At 62.1% G+C, this 14,712-nt stretch overlaps 2 protein-coding genes across 2 annotated transcripts; one reads left to right on the forward strand and one right to left on the reverse strand.

Annotated features, from left to right (window-relative positions):
* Window positions 1–319: 319 nt before the first annotated feature.
* On the forward strand, window positions 320–7,767 carry LOC309888893 (AP-1 complex subunit sigma-1A). The gene is made up of 5 exons (XM_082781524.1): window positions 320–484; window positions 1,325–1,503; window positions 3,315–3,423; window positions 5,276–5,413; window positions 7,507–7,767. The coding sequence occupies exons 1-5, from the start codon at window positions 338–340 to the stop codon at window positions 7,552–7,554; spliced, it is 621 nt and encodes a 206-aa protein (XP_082637650.1). The 5' UTR covers window positions 320–337; the 3' UTR covers window positions 7,555–7,767.
* Window positions 7,768–8,590: 823 nt separating this feature from the next.
* Window positions 8,591–12,915, reverse strand: LOC309888962 (uncharacterized protein; the record flags this gene model as incomplete). Its single annotated transcript, XM_082781621.1, has 4 exons — window positions 8,591–10,058; window positions 10,167–10,476; window positions 10,579–10,650; window positions 12,303–12,915. The coding sequence occupies 4 exons, from the start codon at window positions 12,913–12,915 to the stop codon at window positions 8,672–8,674; spliced, it is 2,382 nt and encodes a 793-aa protein (XP_082637747.1). The 3' UTR covers window positions 8,591–8,671.
* Between the last annotated feature and the right edge of the window lie 1,797 nt (window positions 12,916–14,712).

Genomic DNA, 14,712 nt, shown 5'->3' on the forward strand with positions numbered 1-14,712 from the left:
GATATGGGTTTGGGGGGGGTTGTGCCCAGTATCTGTGGGTCTGGGGGGGTCACAACCCCATAGATTTGGGTCTGGGGGGGGTTGTGCCCCATATCTGGGGGTCTGGGGGGGTCTCGGCCCCATAGATGCGGGCCCAGGCCCGCCCCGGCCTCTGTTCCGTTGCCATGGCGACAGCGCGGGCGCTGCCGTGGCAACAAGCCTCGCCCCTTAGCAACCGTTGCTACGGAGCCTTAGCCCCGCCCCCCTGCGGGCCCGTTGCCGGGGCAACGGCTCCGCCCCTCTCCCGGCCCCGCCCCGTTGCCATGGCAGCGGGCCCCGCCCCTCCCGGAAGCGGCGCATGCGCGGTGAGGCCGGGCCCGGCGCGGCGGCGGCGGCGGCGGCGAACGGCAGCGGCGGCGGCGGCTGCCGAGCCCACCGGAACCGGAAGCGGGAGGAGGGACCGGAAGCGGAACCGAGCGGGGGGGGGACCGGAAGCGGCGCCATGGTGAGCGGCCCCGGGGCCGGGGCCTGAGGCGGCGGGAGGGGGGGGGGAGGGGCGGGCCCGGGGCATCGGGCGGGGGAGGGTGGGGAGATCACGTGGGAAGGGGGAGGTCACGTGGGAAGGGGGAGGTCACGTGGAGAGGGGGTCACGTGGAGAGGGGGCACGGCCCCGCCCCCGCCCCACAGCCCCAAAACCCCCCAAAATGCCCCTAAATCCCCCAAAATGCCCCTAAACCCCCCAAAATGCCACAAAATGCCACAAAAAGCCCCAAAACTCCCCCGTAAACCCCAGAACCCCCGTCCCACACCCCAAATCCCCCCATAACCCCCCAGCCCAGCCCCATATCTCCCCAAATCCCCCCATCCCAGCCCCAAATCCCCCCCAAATCCCCCCACATCCCCCCACCCCAGCCCCATATCCCCCCAAATCCCCCCATTTCCCCCCAAATCCCCCCATATCCCCCCACCCCAGCCCCAAATCCCCCCCAAATCCCCCCAAATCCCCCCACCCCAGCCCCCTATCCCCCCCCTACCCCCACCCCCCACCCTATATCCTCCCCAAATCCCCCCATTCCAGCCCCATACCTCCCCGTAGCTCCCCATATCCCCCCCAAATCCCCCCCTTTCCCCCCACCCCAGCCCCAAATCCCCCCAAATCCCCCCATTTCCCCCCAAATCCCCCCTTTTCCCCCCACCCCAGCCCCACATCCCCCCACCCCAGCCCCATATCCCCCCATTTCCCCCCTTTTCCCCCCACCCCAGCCCCCTATCCCCCCCCTACCCCCTCCCCCCACCCCATAACCCCCCCCGTACCCCTCCCCGCTAACCCCCCTGCCTCCCGCAGATGCGCTTCATGCTGCTGTTCAGCCGGCAGGGCAAGCTGCGCCTGCAGAAGTGGTTCCTGGCCACGGCCGAGCGCGACAAGCGGAAGCTGGTGCGTGAGCTGATGCAGCTGGTGCTGGCCCGCAAGCCCAAGATGTGCAGCTTCCTCGAGTGGCGCGACCTCAAGGTGGTCTACAAGAGGTGGGGGGGCGCGCGGGGGGCGCCCGGGGAGGCGACGGAGTCTGGGGGGGGTGGGTGGGGGGGTGAGGGTGGCGGTGCCCCAAGGTTTGGCCCCGTTGCGTCCGGCCCCGTTGGTTTGGATCCGTTGCGTCCGGCCCCAGAGCCGCCAGTCCTGTTGGTTTGGTTCCATAGCCTCCGACCCTATTGGCTTGGCCCCATTGGCTTGGCCCCATAGCCTCTGGCCCCATAGCCTCCGGCCCCATTGACTTGGCCCCCATAGCCTCCGGCCCCATTGGCTTGGCCCCATAGCCTCCGGCCCCATTGGCTTGGCCCCATAGCCTTTGACCCCATTGGCTTGGCCCCATCACCTCCGACCCCATTGGCTTGGCCCCATTGACTTGGCCCCATAGCCTCTGACCCCACTGGCTTGGCCCCATCACCTCCAATCCCATTGGCTTGACCCCATAATCTCCAATCCCATTAGTTTGGCCCTATAGCCTCCAGCCCCATTGGCTTGGCCCCATGACCTCCAACCTCATTGGCTCAGCCCCATTGCATCCGACCCCATTGGCTTGGCCCCACTGACTTGGCCCTATAGCCTCCGGCTCCATTGTCTTGGCCCCATTGCATCTGACCCCATTGGCTTGGCCCCACTGCGTTCAGCCTCATTGGCTTGGCCCCATAACCTCCGACCCCATTGGCTTGGCCCCATCACCTCCAATCCCATTGTCTTGACCCCATCACCTCCGCTCCCATTAGTTTGGCCCCATAGCCTCCAACCTCATTGGCTTGGCCCCATAGCCTCCAATCTCCTTGCCTTGGCCCCATTGACTTGGTCCCATAGCCTCCGACCCCATTGGCTTGGCCCCACTGCATCCAGCCCCATTGGTTTGTGCCCATAGTCTCCGGCCCCATTGGCTTGGCCCCATAGCCTCTGACCCCATTGGCTTGGCCCCATCACCTCCAATCCCATTGGCTTGACCCCATCACCTCCGATCCCATTAGTTTGGCCCCATAGCCTCCGGCCCCATTGGCTTGACCCCGTAGCCTCTGGCTCCATTGGTTGGGCCCCATTGATTGGGCCCCATAGCTTCTGGCCCCATTACATCTGGCCCCATTGGCTGTGCCCCATTGCCCCCGGCCCCATTGGCTTGGCCCCATCGCCCTGCCAGAGTGCCCCCAGCCCCATTTCCCCCCCAGCCCCATTTGCCCCCAAATTCCCCTCCAACCCTATTTCCCCCATTTCCCTCATTCCCCCCACACCCCCCCATTTCCCCCATCTCCCCCCATTTCCCCCATCTCCCCCACACACCCCCATTTCCCCCATACCCCCCCCATTTCCCCTATAACCCCATACCCCCCCAATTCCCCTATACCCCCCATTTCCCCTATATCCCTCCATACCACCCAATTCCCCAATATCCCCCCATTCCCCTATATCCCCTATTTCCTCTATATCCCTCCATGTCCCCCCATTTCCCCTATATGCCCCTACCCCCCACATTTCCCCTATATCCCCCATTTCCCCTATACCCCCCATTTCCCCTATATCCCCCCACACCCTCCCCATTTCCCCTATATCCCCCTATTTCCCCCATTTCCCCTCTATTCCCCTATATCCCCCATTTCCCCTATATTCCCCTATATCCCCCATTTCCCCTCTATCCCCCTATATCCCTATTTCCCCTATACCCCCCCTATTTCCCCTATACCCCCCTCTATCCCCATTTCCCCTATATCCCCCATTTCCCCTATACCCCCCTCTATCCCCATTTCCCCTATATCCCCCATATCCCCTATGTTTCCCCTATATCCCCATTCCCCTCCCCCAGGTACGCCAGCCTGTACTTCTGCTGCGCCATCGAGGGGCAGGACAACGAGCTGATCACGCTGGAGCTCATCCACCGCTACGTCGAGCTCCTCGACAAGTACTTCGGCAGCGTGAGTCCCCCAAAAAACCCCACACAGCCCTTCGGGGGGCTCCGAAACCCCCCCACGGGTCCGTTTGGGGGGCTCAGAAACCCCACAAAGCCATTAGGGGGCTCAGAAACCCCACAAAGCCATTAGGGGGCTCAGGAACCTCACAGATCCTTTTTGGGATCAAGGGAACCCCACAGATCCGTTAGGGGGCTCAGAAACCCCACAGATCCTTTTTGGGATCAAGGGAACCCCACAAATCTGTTTTAGGGTGTTCCAGGAATCCACCAGACCCATTTCAGGGGGGGCTCAGGGAGCCCATAGACCCATTTTAGGGGGGTTCAGGGACCCTACAGAGCCATCTGGGGGGCTCAGAAACCCCACAAAGCCATCCGGGAGGCTCAGAAACCCCAAAGACCCTTTTTGGGATCAAGGGAACCCCACAGATCCATTTTAGGGGGCTCCAGGAAACCCCCAGACCCAATTCGGGGGGGCTCAGAAACCCCACAGACCTGGTTTGGGGGCTCAGGAACCCCCAAACCCAAATCAGGGGAGCTCAGGGACCTCATAGACTCATTTTGGGGGGGGTTTAGGGACCCCACAGACCCATCTGGGGGAGTCGAGGACCCTACAAAGCCATTTGGGGGGCTGAGACCCCCCCCAGATCCATTTAGGGGGTTCAGAAACCCCCCAGAGCCATTTGGGGAGCTCAGAAACCCCAAAAACCCATCTAGGGGCTCAGGAACCCCACAGACCTCGTTTGGGGTCTCAGAAACCCCCAGCCCCTTTTTAGGGACCTCAGGAGAACCCCAACCCCATTTCTGTGCCCCCCAACCCCATTTCTGTGCCCCCCAACCCCATTTTTGTGCCCCCAACCCCATTTTTGTGCCCCCAACCCCATTTTTGTGCCCCCAACCCCCATTTTTGGCTCTCAGCCCCCCCCCAGCCCCATTTTAGGGTCCTCTGGAGAACCCCAACCCCATTTTTGTGCCCCCAAACCCCATTTTTGGCTATCAGCCCCCCTCCCAGTCCCATTTTAGGGACCTCAGGAGAACCCCAACCCCATTTCTGTGCCCCCAACCCCATTTCTGTGCCCCCCAACCCCATTTCTGTGCCCCCCACCCCCCATTTTTGCCTCTCAGCCCCCCCCCAGCCCCATTTTAGTGCCCTCAGGAGTCCCCCCAACCCCATTTTTGTGACCCCAGACCCATTTCTGTGCCCCCAAACCCCTTTTTTGGGTCTCAGCCCCCCCCCCCAACCCCATTTTAGGGACCTCAGGAGAACCCCAACCCCATTTCTGTGCCCCCAACCCCATTTCTGTGCCCCCAACCCCATTTTTGTGCCCCCCACCCCCATTTTTGCCTCTCAGCCCCCCCCAACCCCATTTTAGTGCCCTCAGGAGTCCCCCCAACCCCATTTTTGTGTCCCCCAACCCCATTTTTGTGCCCCCAACCCCCATTTTTGGCTCTCAGTCCCCCTCCCAGTCCCATTTTAGGGACCTCAGGAGAACCCCAACCCCATTTCTGTGCCCCCCAACCCCATTTCTGTGCCCCCCAACCCCATTTCTGTGCCCCCAGCCCCATTTTTGAGTCTCAGCCCCCCCCCAACCCCATTTTAGGGACCTCAGGAGTCCCCCCAATCCCATTTCTGTGCCCCCAACCCCATTTCTGTGCCCCCCCACCCCCATTTTTGCCTCTCAGCCCCCCCCCAGCCCCATTTTAGTGCCCTCAGGAGTCCCCCTAACCCCATTTTTCTGCCCCCAAACCCCATTTCCGTGCTCCCTACCCCCCCAAACTCCCCTTTTATTATCTCCCATCCCCCGTAGCGGGGTTTTGGGGTGCCCCCACCCCCCCGGTGACATCCGTGCCCCCCCCAGGTGTGCGAGCTGGACATCATCTTCAACTTCGAGAAGGCCTACTTCATCCTGGACGAGTTCGTCATGGGCGGCGAGGTGCAGGACACCTCCAAGAAGAGCGTCCTCAAGGCCATCGAGCAGGCCGACCTGCTGCAGGAGGTGCCCCCCGACCCCAAATCCCCCTCCCGGGACCCTAAAAGGGACACAGGGACACCCCCGAACCGGCACGGGGCTGATGGGACCCGTAGGGAACCCAAAAAGGGTTATAGGATCCTTATAGGGTGGTGGGATCTGTATGGACCCCAAAAGGGTTATGGGATCCCTATAGGGTGCTGGGATCTGTAGGGACCCCAGAAATGGGTATGGGATCCCTATAGGGTGATGGGACCCATAGGGACCCCAAAAATGGGTATGGGATGCCTATAGGGTGATGGGATCTGTGGGGACCCCAAAAGGGCTATGGGATCTCCGTGGGGTGGTGGGATCCATAGGGACCCCAAAAATGAGTATGGGATCCCTATAGGGTGATGGGAGCTGTAGGGACCCCAAAAGGGTTATGGGATCTCCATGGAGTGCTGGGACCCCAGAAGGACCCCAAAAGGGGCACGGGACCCCCATGGGGTGCTGGGGGCTGTGGGGAGCCCCATGATGTCCCTATGGGGTGCTGGGACCCCATTGAGACCCCGTCGAGACCCCAATGACACCTCCAAGAAGAGCGTCCTCAAGGCCATCGAGCAGGCCGACCTGCTGCAGGAGGTGCCCCCCGACCCCAAATCCCCCCCCCGGGACCCTAAAAGGGACGAGGGGAAACCCCCAAACCGGCACGGGGCCCCCCAAGCTGATGGGACTCGTAGGAAGCTCCAAAAGGGTTATGGGATCACTATAGGGTGATGAGAGCCGTAGAGACCCCAAAAGGGTTATGGGATCCCTATAGGGTGGATGGGAGCTGTAGGGACCCCAAAAGGGTTATGGGATCTCCATGGGGTGATTGGACCCATAGGGAACCCCAAAAGGGTTGTAGGATCCCTATGGGGTGATGGGACTCCAAAAATGGGTATGGGATCTCCATGGGGTGCTGGGACCCCAGAAGGACCCCAAAAGGGGCACAGGACCCCCATGGGGTGCTGGGGGCTGTGGGGAACCCCATGATGTCCCTATGGGGTGCTGGGACCCCATTGAGACCCCAATGACACCTCCAAGAAGAGCGTCCTCAAAGCCATCGAGCAGGCCGACCTGCTGCAGGAGGTGCCCCCTGACCCCAAATCCCCCCCCCGGGACCCTAAAAGGGACGAGGGGAAACCCCCGAACTGGCACGGGTTCCCCCAAGCTGATGGGACTCGTAGGAAGCTCCAAAAGGGTTATGGGATCACTATAGGGTGATGAGAGCCGTAGAGACCCCAAAAGGGTTATGGGATCCCTATAGGGTGGATGGGAGCTGTAGAGACCCCAAAAGGGTTATAGGATCCTCATAGGGTGGTGGGATCCATAGGGACCCCAGAAATGGGTACAGGATCTCCATGGGGTGATGGGAGCTGTAGGGACCCCAAAAGGGTTATGGGATCTGCATGGGGTGATTGGACCCAAAGGGACCCCAAAAATGAGTATGGGATCCCTATAGGGTGATGGGACCCCCAAAATTGGTACAGGATCCCTATAGAGTGATGGAATCCATAGGGACCCCAAAAATATGTATGGCATCCCCATGGGGTGATGGGAGTTGTGGGGACCCCAAAAGGGTTATGGGATCTCCATGGGGTGATTGGACCCATAGGGACCCCAAAAGGGTTATGGGATCCCTATAGGGTGATGTGACCCCAAAAATGGGTATAGGATCCCTACAGGGAGATGGGACCCCAAAAATGGGTATGGGATACTTAAAGGGTGATGGGATCTGTAGGGACCCCAAATATGGGTTCGGGATCCCTATAGGGTGTTGGGATCTATAAGGAGCCACTGGGACCCCAAAAATGGGTATGGGATCCCTATGGGGTGGTGGGAGCTGTGGGGACCCCAAAAGGGTTATGGGATCTCTGCGGGGTGGTGGGACCCCAAAAGGGGCACGGGACCCCCATGGGGTGATGGGACCCACAGGGAGCCATAGGGACCCCAAAAATGGGTACGGGACCCCCATGGGATTCTGGGACCCCATAGGGACCCCCCCAGGGTGCTGGGACCCCATAACAACCCCAAAAGGGGCACGGGACCCCCCCCCGTTTTCTGACCCCCCCCCCTTTTTTGTGCCCCCCCCCCAGGAGGACGAGTCCCCCCGCAGCGTCCTGGAGGAGATGGGGCTGGCGTAGCCCCCCCCCTGCCCCCCAGGGGGGGCCCCCCCCAGGACCCCCAAACCGAGCCGGGAAGGGGGGGTGGGCGCCCCCCCCCCCCGCTGTAAATACAGCCCCTCCCCCACGCGTGGGGGGCGGGGAGCCCCCCCCAGCCCCCTCCCCTCTCACGGGACCCCCCCGAAATGGAGGGGGGGGGAGGGGCGTTGGGGGGACCCCCCCCGGAATAAAAAACGTGCGGAGATGCGGTGTGTGGGGTAATTAGTGAGGGGGGGGGGTAATTAGCATGGAGGGGGGGTAAATAGCACCGGGAGGGGGCAGTTAGAATGGTTGGGGGGTAATTGGCATGATGGGGGGGGTAATTAACGTGGGAGAGGGGGTAATTAGCACGGGGGGGGGGTAATTGGGATGGGAGGGGGGGTAAATAGAATGGGAGGGGGGTAATTAGCATGGGATGGGTAATTAGCATGAGGGTAATTAGCTTGGGATGGGGGTAATTAGCACTGGGGGCAATTAGCATGGGGGTAATTAGCATGGCAAGGGGGTAATTAACACGGGGGGGCAATTAGAACAAGGCAGTCAATTAGCAAAGGGGGGGGGTAATTAGCATGAGGGGGGGACACGAGGTTGGGAAGGGGGCAGTTAGCACGGAGGGGGGGTAATTAGCACCAGGGGGTAATGAGTCCGGGAGGGGGGGGGACAGTTAGCACCCGACGGGGGGGTAATTAGCCGGGGTAATTAGTGGGGGGGCCCCAATAATGAGGGTAACTCGTACTAAAATAGTCGCTTTTATTCGTTAGCAAAAGTTGTGGGGGGGGCTATTTACACTGGGGGGGGTACTGGGAGAACTGGGAGGGGGAACTGGGGGTAGCTGGGAGCTGGAGGGGGGATACGGGAACTGGGGAAACTGGGAGAAATGGGAGGGGGGGCTGGGGAAAAGGGGGGGGCATCAAGGACTGGGGATACTGGGAAATGAGGGGGGGTCTTGGACTGGGACGGGAGCTCCGGGACTGGGGGAACTGGGAGGGGGGGGGGCTCATGGAGCACCTTGGGGGTATTTTGGGGTGGGGGTCACACGTTTGGGGGTACCCTTAATGGGTGGAGGGGGGGGGGGGCAACCATTATGGAGGGGGGGCGCCTACCCCCTTGAGCCCCCCCCCCGCCGATAACTCCTCAACCGCGGGGGCCGGAACAACGTGGGCGCGCCCCCGCCACCGCCCCCGCCGCGGGGCCGGCTTTTGGGGGGGACGCCGTCATCGGTGACGTCATCGGCGACGTCATCGGCGACGTCGTCGTCGGGGGGGGCCAAGCCCAGCGCCCCCCCCGCCACCGCCATGGCCGCCGCCGCCTCCTCCTTGCGCTTCTGCTCCACGTCGCGGATGATGTCGACCACGTCGTCGGCCGGCAGGTGGAGGCGACTGGAGAGCTCGATCAGTTGGTCGATGGTGCCCGGGTCCAACGGCGCGTCCGGCGCCGCCTCCTCATCATCCTCCTCCTCATCATCATCATCCTCATCTTCGTCTTCACCCCCCGGCCGCACCGCCTCCGCCAGCTCCTGGGCCAGCGGGGGGACGGCGGCGCGGTTGGGGGCGTCTTCGCGGTTGGGCGCGTTGGCGCGGTTGAAGACGGCGGCGCGGTTGGGGACGTTGGCACGGTTGGCGATGTCATCGCGGTTGAGTACGTTGGCACGGTTGGGGACGTTGGCGTGGAAGGGGACGCCATCGTGGTTGACGCCGTCGCGGTTGCGGACGTCATCGCGGCCGAAGACGTCGTCGCGGTTGCGGACATCGTCGCGGTTGACGTCGTCGCCGCGGTTGGGGATGTCGTCACGCATGGAGATGATGTCGCCGCGCATCGGCATCCCGCCACGCACGGAGGTGTCACCACGCATGGGGACACCGCCGCGCGTCGGCGTCCGGCCGCGCCCGGGGACGTCGCCGCGCACGGAGATGTCGCCGCGCACGGAGATCTCGTTGGCCATGGCGACGTCGTTGGCCATTGGGATCTTCTTGCCCATGAAGATCCTGTTGCCCACCGGGATCTTCTTGCCCATGAAGACCTCGTTGGCCATGGGGATCTCGTTGGCCATTGGGATTTCGTTGTTCATGGGGATCTCGTTGGCCAGGGGAACTTCGTTGGCCATGGGGATCTCATTGGTCATGGGGATCTCGTTGTTCATGAGCACCTCGTTGGCCATGGGGACCTCGTTGGCCATGGGGATCTCATTGTCCATCGGGATCTCATTGTCCATGGGGATCTCATTGTCCATGAGGAACCCGTTGCCTACGGGGATCTCCTTGCCCATGGGGATCTCCTTGCCCATGGGGATCTCTTTGCCCATGGGGATCATCTTGCCCATGGGGATCTCCCCGCCCATCGCGATCTTCTTCCCCATGGGGATCATCTTGCCCACGGGGACCTCTTCACCCATCGGGATCTTCTTCCCCATGGCGAACCCTTTACCCATCGGGGTCATCTTCCCCACGGGGACCGCCTTGCCCATCGGCATCGCCTTACCCACGGCGCTCGCCCTCCCCGCTCCCCTCCCCGCTTCTCCCCCGACCTCTCCCACCTCCCCCCTTTCTCCCTCCTCTTCTTCCTCCTCCTCCTCCTCCTCCTCTTCCTCCTCCGACCTCTTGTCCTGGGCGGCCGCGGCGGGCCCGTGGAGGAGGTAGCGGAGCAGGAGGTCGGAGGCCAGGTCGGCCAAGCGCTCCTCTTCGGCGGCGGCTTTGCGGGCGGCCTGGGCCTGGCGCCGGCTCTCGGCCAGCTCCTGGTAGCGCCGCTCCAGCAGCCGCTGCTCCAGGCTCTGCTGCTGCCGCAGCTGCCGGGCGCTGGCCCAGCTTCGGCCTCCTCCTCCTCCTCCTCCTCCTCCTCCTCCTCCTCGCTCCCGGTCCCGCTTGGCCTCCGCTCGCAGCCTCCCCAGCTCCTCCAGCTCCTTCAGGACTTCGTCAGGCGGCGAGGAAGAGGAAGAGGAGGAGGAGGAGGAAGGGATTTGGGGAGGGGGGAAAAAGGGGCCGGGGAGGCGAGGGGAGGGGTGGGGGCGGCTTTGGGCCAGGAGGGTGATGGAGAGGAGGAGGGCGGCGCTGCGCAAGGGGCGGGCGGGGGGGGGCATGGTGCCTGGGGGGGGCAAAAAAATAGAGGGGGGGGGTCAGGGGGCACGGGACCCCCGCCCCGCTCCCTTAATTCCTCCCCCCCCTTCCCTTCATCCCCCTCCTCCCTTCCTGTGCTGGGGCCAGGGGTCACAGGACACCTCCCCCCCCCAAATGTGCCCTCCCCCACGTTTTATGGACCCCCCCCCATGTATTATGGACCCCCCCACAATGGGTTATCCAAAGTGTCCCCCATGTCCCCAAAGTGCCCCCCCCAAAAAAAACTCCCCCCCGACCCCCCCATTGGATCCCCAAGTGCCAGGACCCCCCCCCCCCATTGGGGTACCCCAAGTGTCCCCAAGGTGTTTCCCCCCAAATTCTCCCCCCCCCAAGTTGCCTCCCCCAAATCTCCCCCCCCCCCGAATTCCCCCCCCCCTCAAAGGTACCCAGCAGGGTCCCCGTGCTCCCCCCACACGTGCTGGCACCCATGGGTGCCCCCCCCACCCCCCCGTGCCAGGACTCTCCCCCGCGTCTCACACGCAGCACACGCAGCACGCACAATGCTCAGCACGTACAACATGCTACACGTACAGCAGCACATGCAATGTACATACAATGTACATGCATTCTACATACAATGCACATGCAATGTGCATACAATGCACACAGCACATACAATGTACATACAGTGCACACAGCACATGCAATCACATGCAATGTACATGCAATGCACACACGATGCACGCAGCACATACAATGCAGCACTCACAACACGCAAGCACATACAACGTGTACAGGACATGCGTGTACAGCACATACATGGACACGCACGGCACATACATGGACACACAGCACATATATGGACACGCACGGCACATATATGGACACGCACGGCACATACATGACTACAGCACGCCACGTATAACGCACAGCACACGCGTGCAATGCACACACGATGCACAGCACATGCTTACACACGCACAGGACATACATGTACACACACTGCACGTCCATAAACACACACAGCACATACATGGACATGCTCTTCATGCATGTACACTCAAGGCACATCCATGTACACGCAATATCCATGCATACGCACACCCTGCACACACATGTACACACACAGCACATGCATTTACACACACTACATGCATGTACGCACCCAGCACATCCATTTACACACCCAGCACATACATGTACACGCACTACACATACATGTACATGCATGTACATGCATATACACACACAGCACATGCATTTCCATGTACTGCATGCCTCTACATGCACTGCACATACATGTAACTGCAATGTACACGCATAGACATGAATGTACATGCATGTACACGCACAGCACATACATGTACATGCAAAACATGCATATACACGCACCACACACACCTGTAACTGCACTGCACATACATGTACACGCACTGCACATACACGCACATGCAATACATGCATCCACACGCAGCGCACACGCATGTACAGCCGATACATGCATCCACACGCAGTGCACACGCATCCACACACATCACACCCACGCACACGTCACACGCAGCCCACGCGTGCCGCAGGGCCGGGACACGCCGCCCACCCCCGGTTAGGGCTGGTGGGTGGAGGGGGGGGACACCCGCAGCCGCCCCCTCCCCGTTTTAACCCCATGGGGGGGGCATTTACCGGTTCCCAGGGGGGTCGCTACGGTCCCGGGGCGCCCCCCGCTCCCTCCCCGGGCCGGGGGCGGCGGCTCCCGGGGGTGCCCGGGGGTGGGTCCCGGGGGTCGATGCCGGTGCCCGGTCTCAGGGGCGGATCCCGGTCCCGGTTGAGGATCCCGGTGCCGGTGGCGGGTCCCGGTCCCGGTGCCCGGTGCCCAGGGGCGGATCCAGGTCCCGGTGCCCGGTGCCCGGTGGCGGATCCCGGTGCCCGGTGCCGGTGCCCAGTAGTGGATGCCGGTCCCGGTGCCCGGTTGCGGATCCCGGTCCCGGTTGCAGAGCCCGGTCCCGGTGTCCGGTCCCGGTTCCCGGTGGTTGATCCCGGTTGCGGATCCCGGTGCCCGCTCCCGGTTCCCAGTCGCGGGTCCCGGTGCCCGGTCCCGGTGGCTGTTCCCGGTCCCGGTGCCCGGTTGCGGATCCCGGTCCCGGTCCCGGTGTCGGATCCCGGTGCCCGGTCCCGGTGCCCGGTCCCGATCCCGGTCCCGGTGCCGGCTCCTCCCGTTCAGGACCGCGGACAGCGGCGCCGCCGCCTTTATACCCGCGCCCGGCCCCACGTGACCTCCATTGACGTCAGAGCCCATTCATAAAATCCGGCCGGGGCTGGGAAGGGGGGGGCGCGCGGTGCGCATGCGCAGCTTCCCCCCCCCCCCCCCGGGAACGGCGGCGGCATGAATGGGCGCGGGATGAATGGGGCGGGGGGGGCGGGAGAGGGAGGGGGAGGAACGGAGGGACCTACACACGGCCCTATACACGCGGCCCTATATAAACAGCCCTGCACACGGCCCTATATGTACCCGGCCCTATATAAACAGCCCTACGGACGGCCCTATATACACACGGCCCTATATAAATAGCCCTACGCACGGCCCTATATAAAGACCCCTATACGCGGCCCTATATAAATACCCCTACACATGGCCCTATATACAGACCCCTATACACGGCCCTATATAAATACCCTACACGTGGCCCTATATATACACGGCCCTAAACACACGGCCCTATGTAAATAGCCCTACACACGGCCCTATATAAATACCCCTAACATGGCCCTATATATATGGCCCTACATATGCACGGCCCTATATATACACCCCCTACACGCAGCCCTATATACAGACCCCTATATACGGCCCTATATGCATGCCCCTATACGCACACCCCCTATACACACCCAATCCCCTATACAAAAACACCACATACAACCACCCTATACGTCCCCCCGCCCCTATACATACAGCCACGCCCCTATACACAAACCTACACCCCTATAGATGCCCACACCCCTATAGACAACCCCATAGGCACCCACCCCCTATAGATACCCACCCCCTATAGACACCCACAACCTATAGACACCCATCCCCTATAGACAGCCACCCCCTATACACACCCACCCCCTATACACCCCTATAGACGCCCCTATAGACGCCGGGCTCGCACAAGGGCACGCTCACCTCCTGCAAGGACACGGCACTCACGCCACGTCCATAGGTGCCCCTATAGGGGTGAGGGGGGCGTATAGGGCGTGAGGGGGTATAGAGGGTGGGGGGGAGTTCTCTGTATATAGAGGAGGGTGTGTATATGGAGGGGATGTGTATAGGGGGGCGTATATAGGGGTGCCTGTGTATAGAGGCGGGTACATATATGGGGGAGGGTGTATGGGATATATATAGGGGGAGTATATAGGGAGGTTGTATATAGGGGATGTGTGTATATAGGGGATGTGTATATAGGGGTGTGTAATAGGGTTTTTTTTGTCCATATAGGGGTTGTGTGTATGGGGGTGGCTGGATAGGTGCCTATACGTACCGGTGTGTACGCGGGGGGGGGGGGATTCCTGTGCGCCTATAGGTACCTATAGATGCCCATGTGCCCAAGGGGGTTCCCTGGGTGCCTATAGGTACCCGTGTGCCCACGGGGGGGGGTCTTTGGGTACCTATAGGTACCCCTGTAGCCATGGGGTGGGGGGGTCCCTGGGTGCCTATAGGTGCCTGTAGGTGCCTATAGGTGCCCCTGTGCCCACGGGGGGGGGTGTCTCTAGGTGCCTATAGGTGCCTGTGTGTACAAGGGGGGGGTCCCTAGGTGCCTATAGGTGCCTATAGGTGCCCGTGTGCCCACGGGGGGGGGTCTCTGGGTGCCTATAGGTGCCTGTGTGTACAAAGGGGGGGGTCCCTAGGTGCCTATAGGTGCCTATAGGTGCCTATAGGTGCCCCTGTGCCCACGGGGGGGGGGGCTCTGCACCCCTATACGTGCCGGTGTGCACGTGGGGGGGCTCGGGGGGGGCCGTGCCCGCTCGCCGGTGACTCACCAATGCAGCTGCTTCTATAGGGGCGGGGGGGGTATGGGGGTGGGGGCGGAGCCACCGAGCCCCCCCC

This window comes from Aythya marila (assembly GCF_965140915.1).
Source record: "Aythya marila genome assembly, chromosome: 31".
Classification (NCBI taxonomy): Eukaryota; Metazoa; Chordata; class Aves; order Anseriformes; family Anatidae; genus Aythya; species Aythya marila.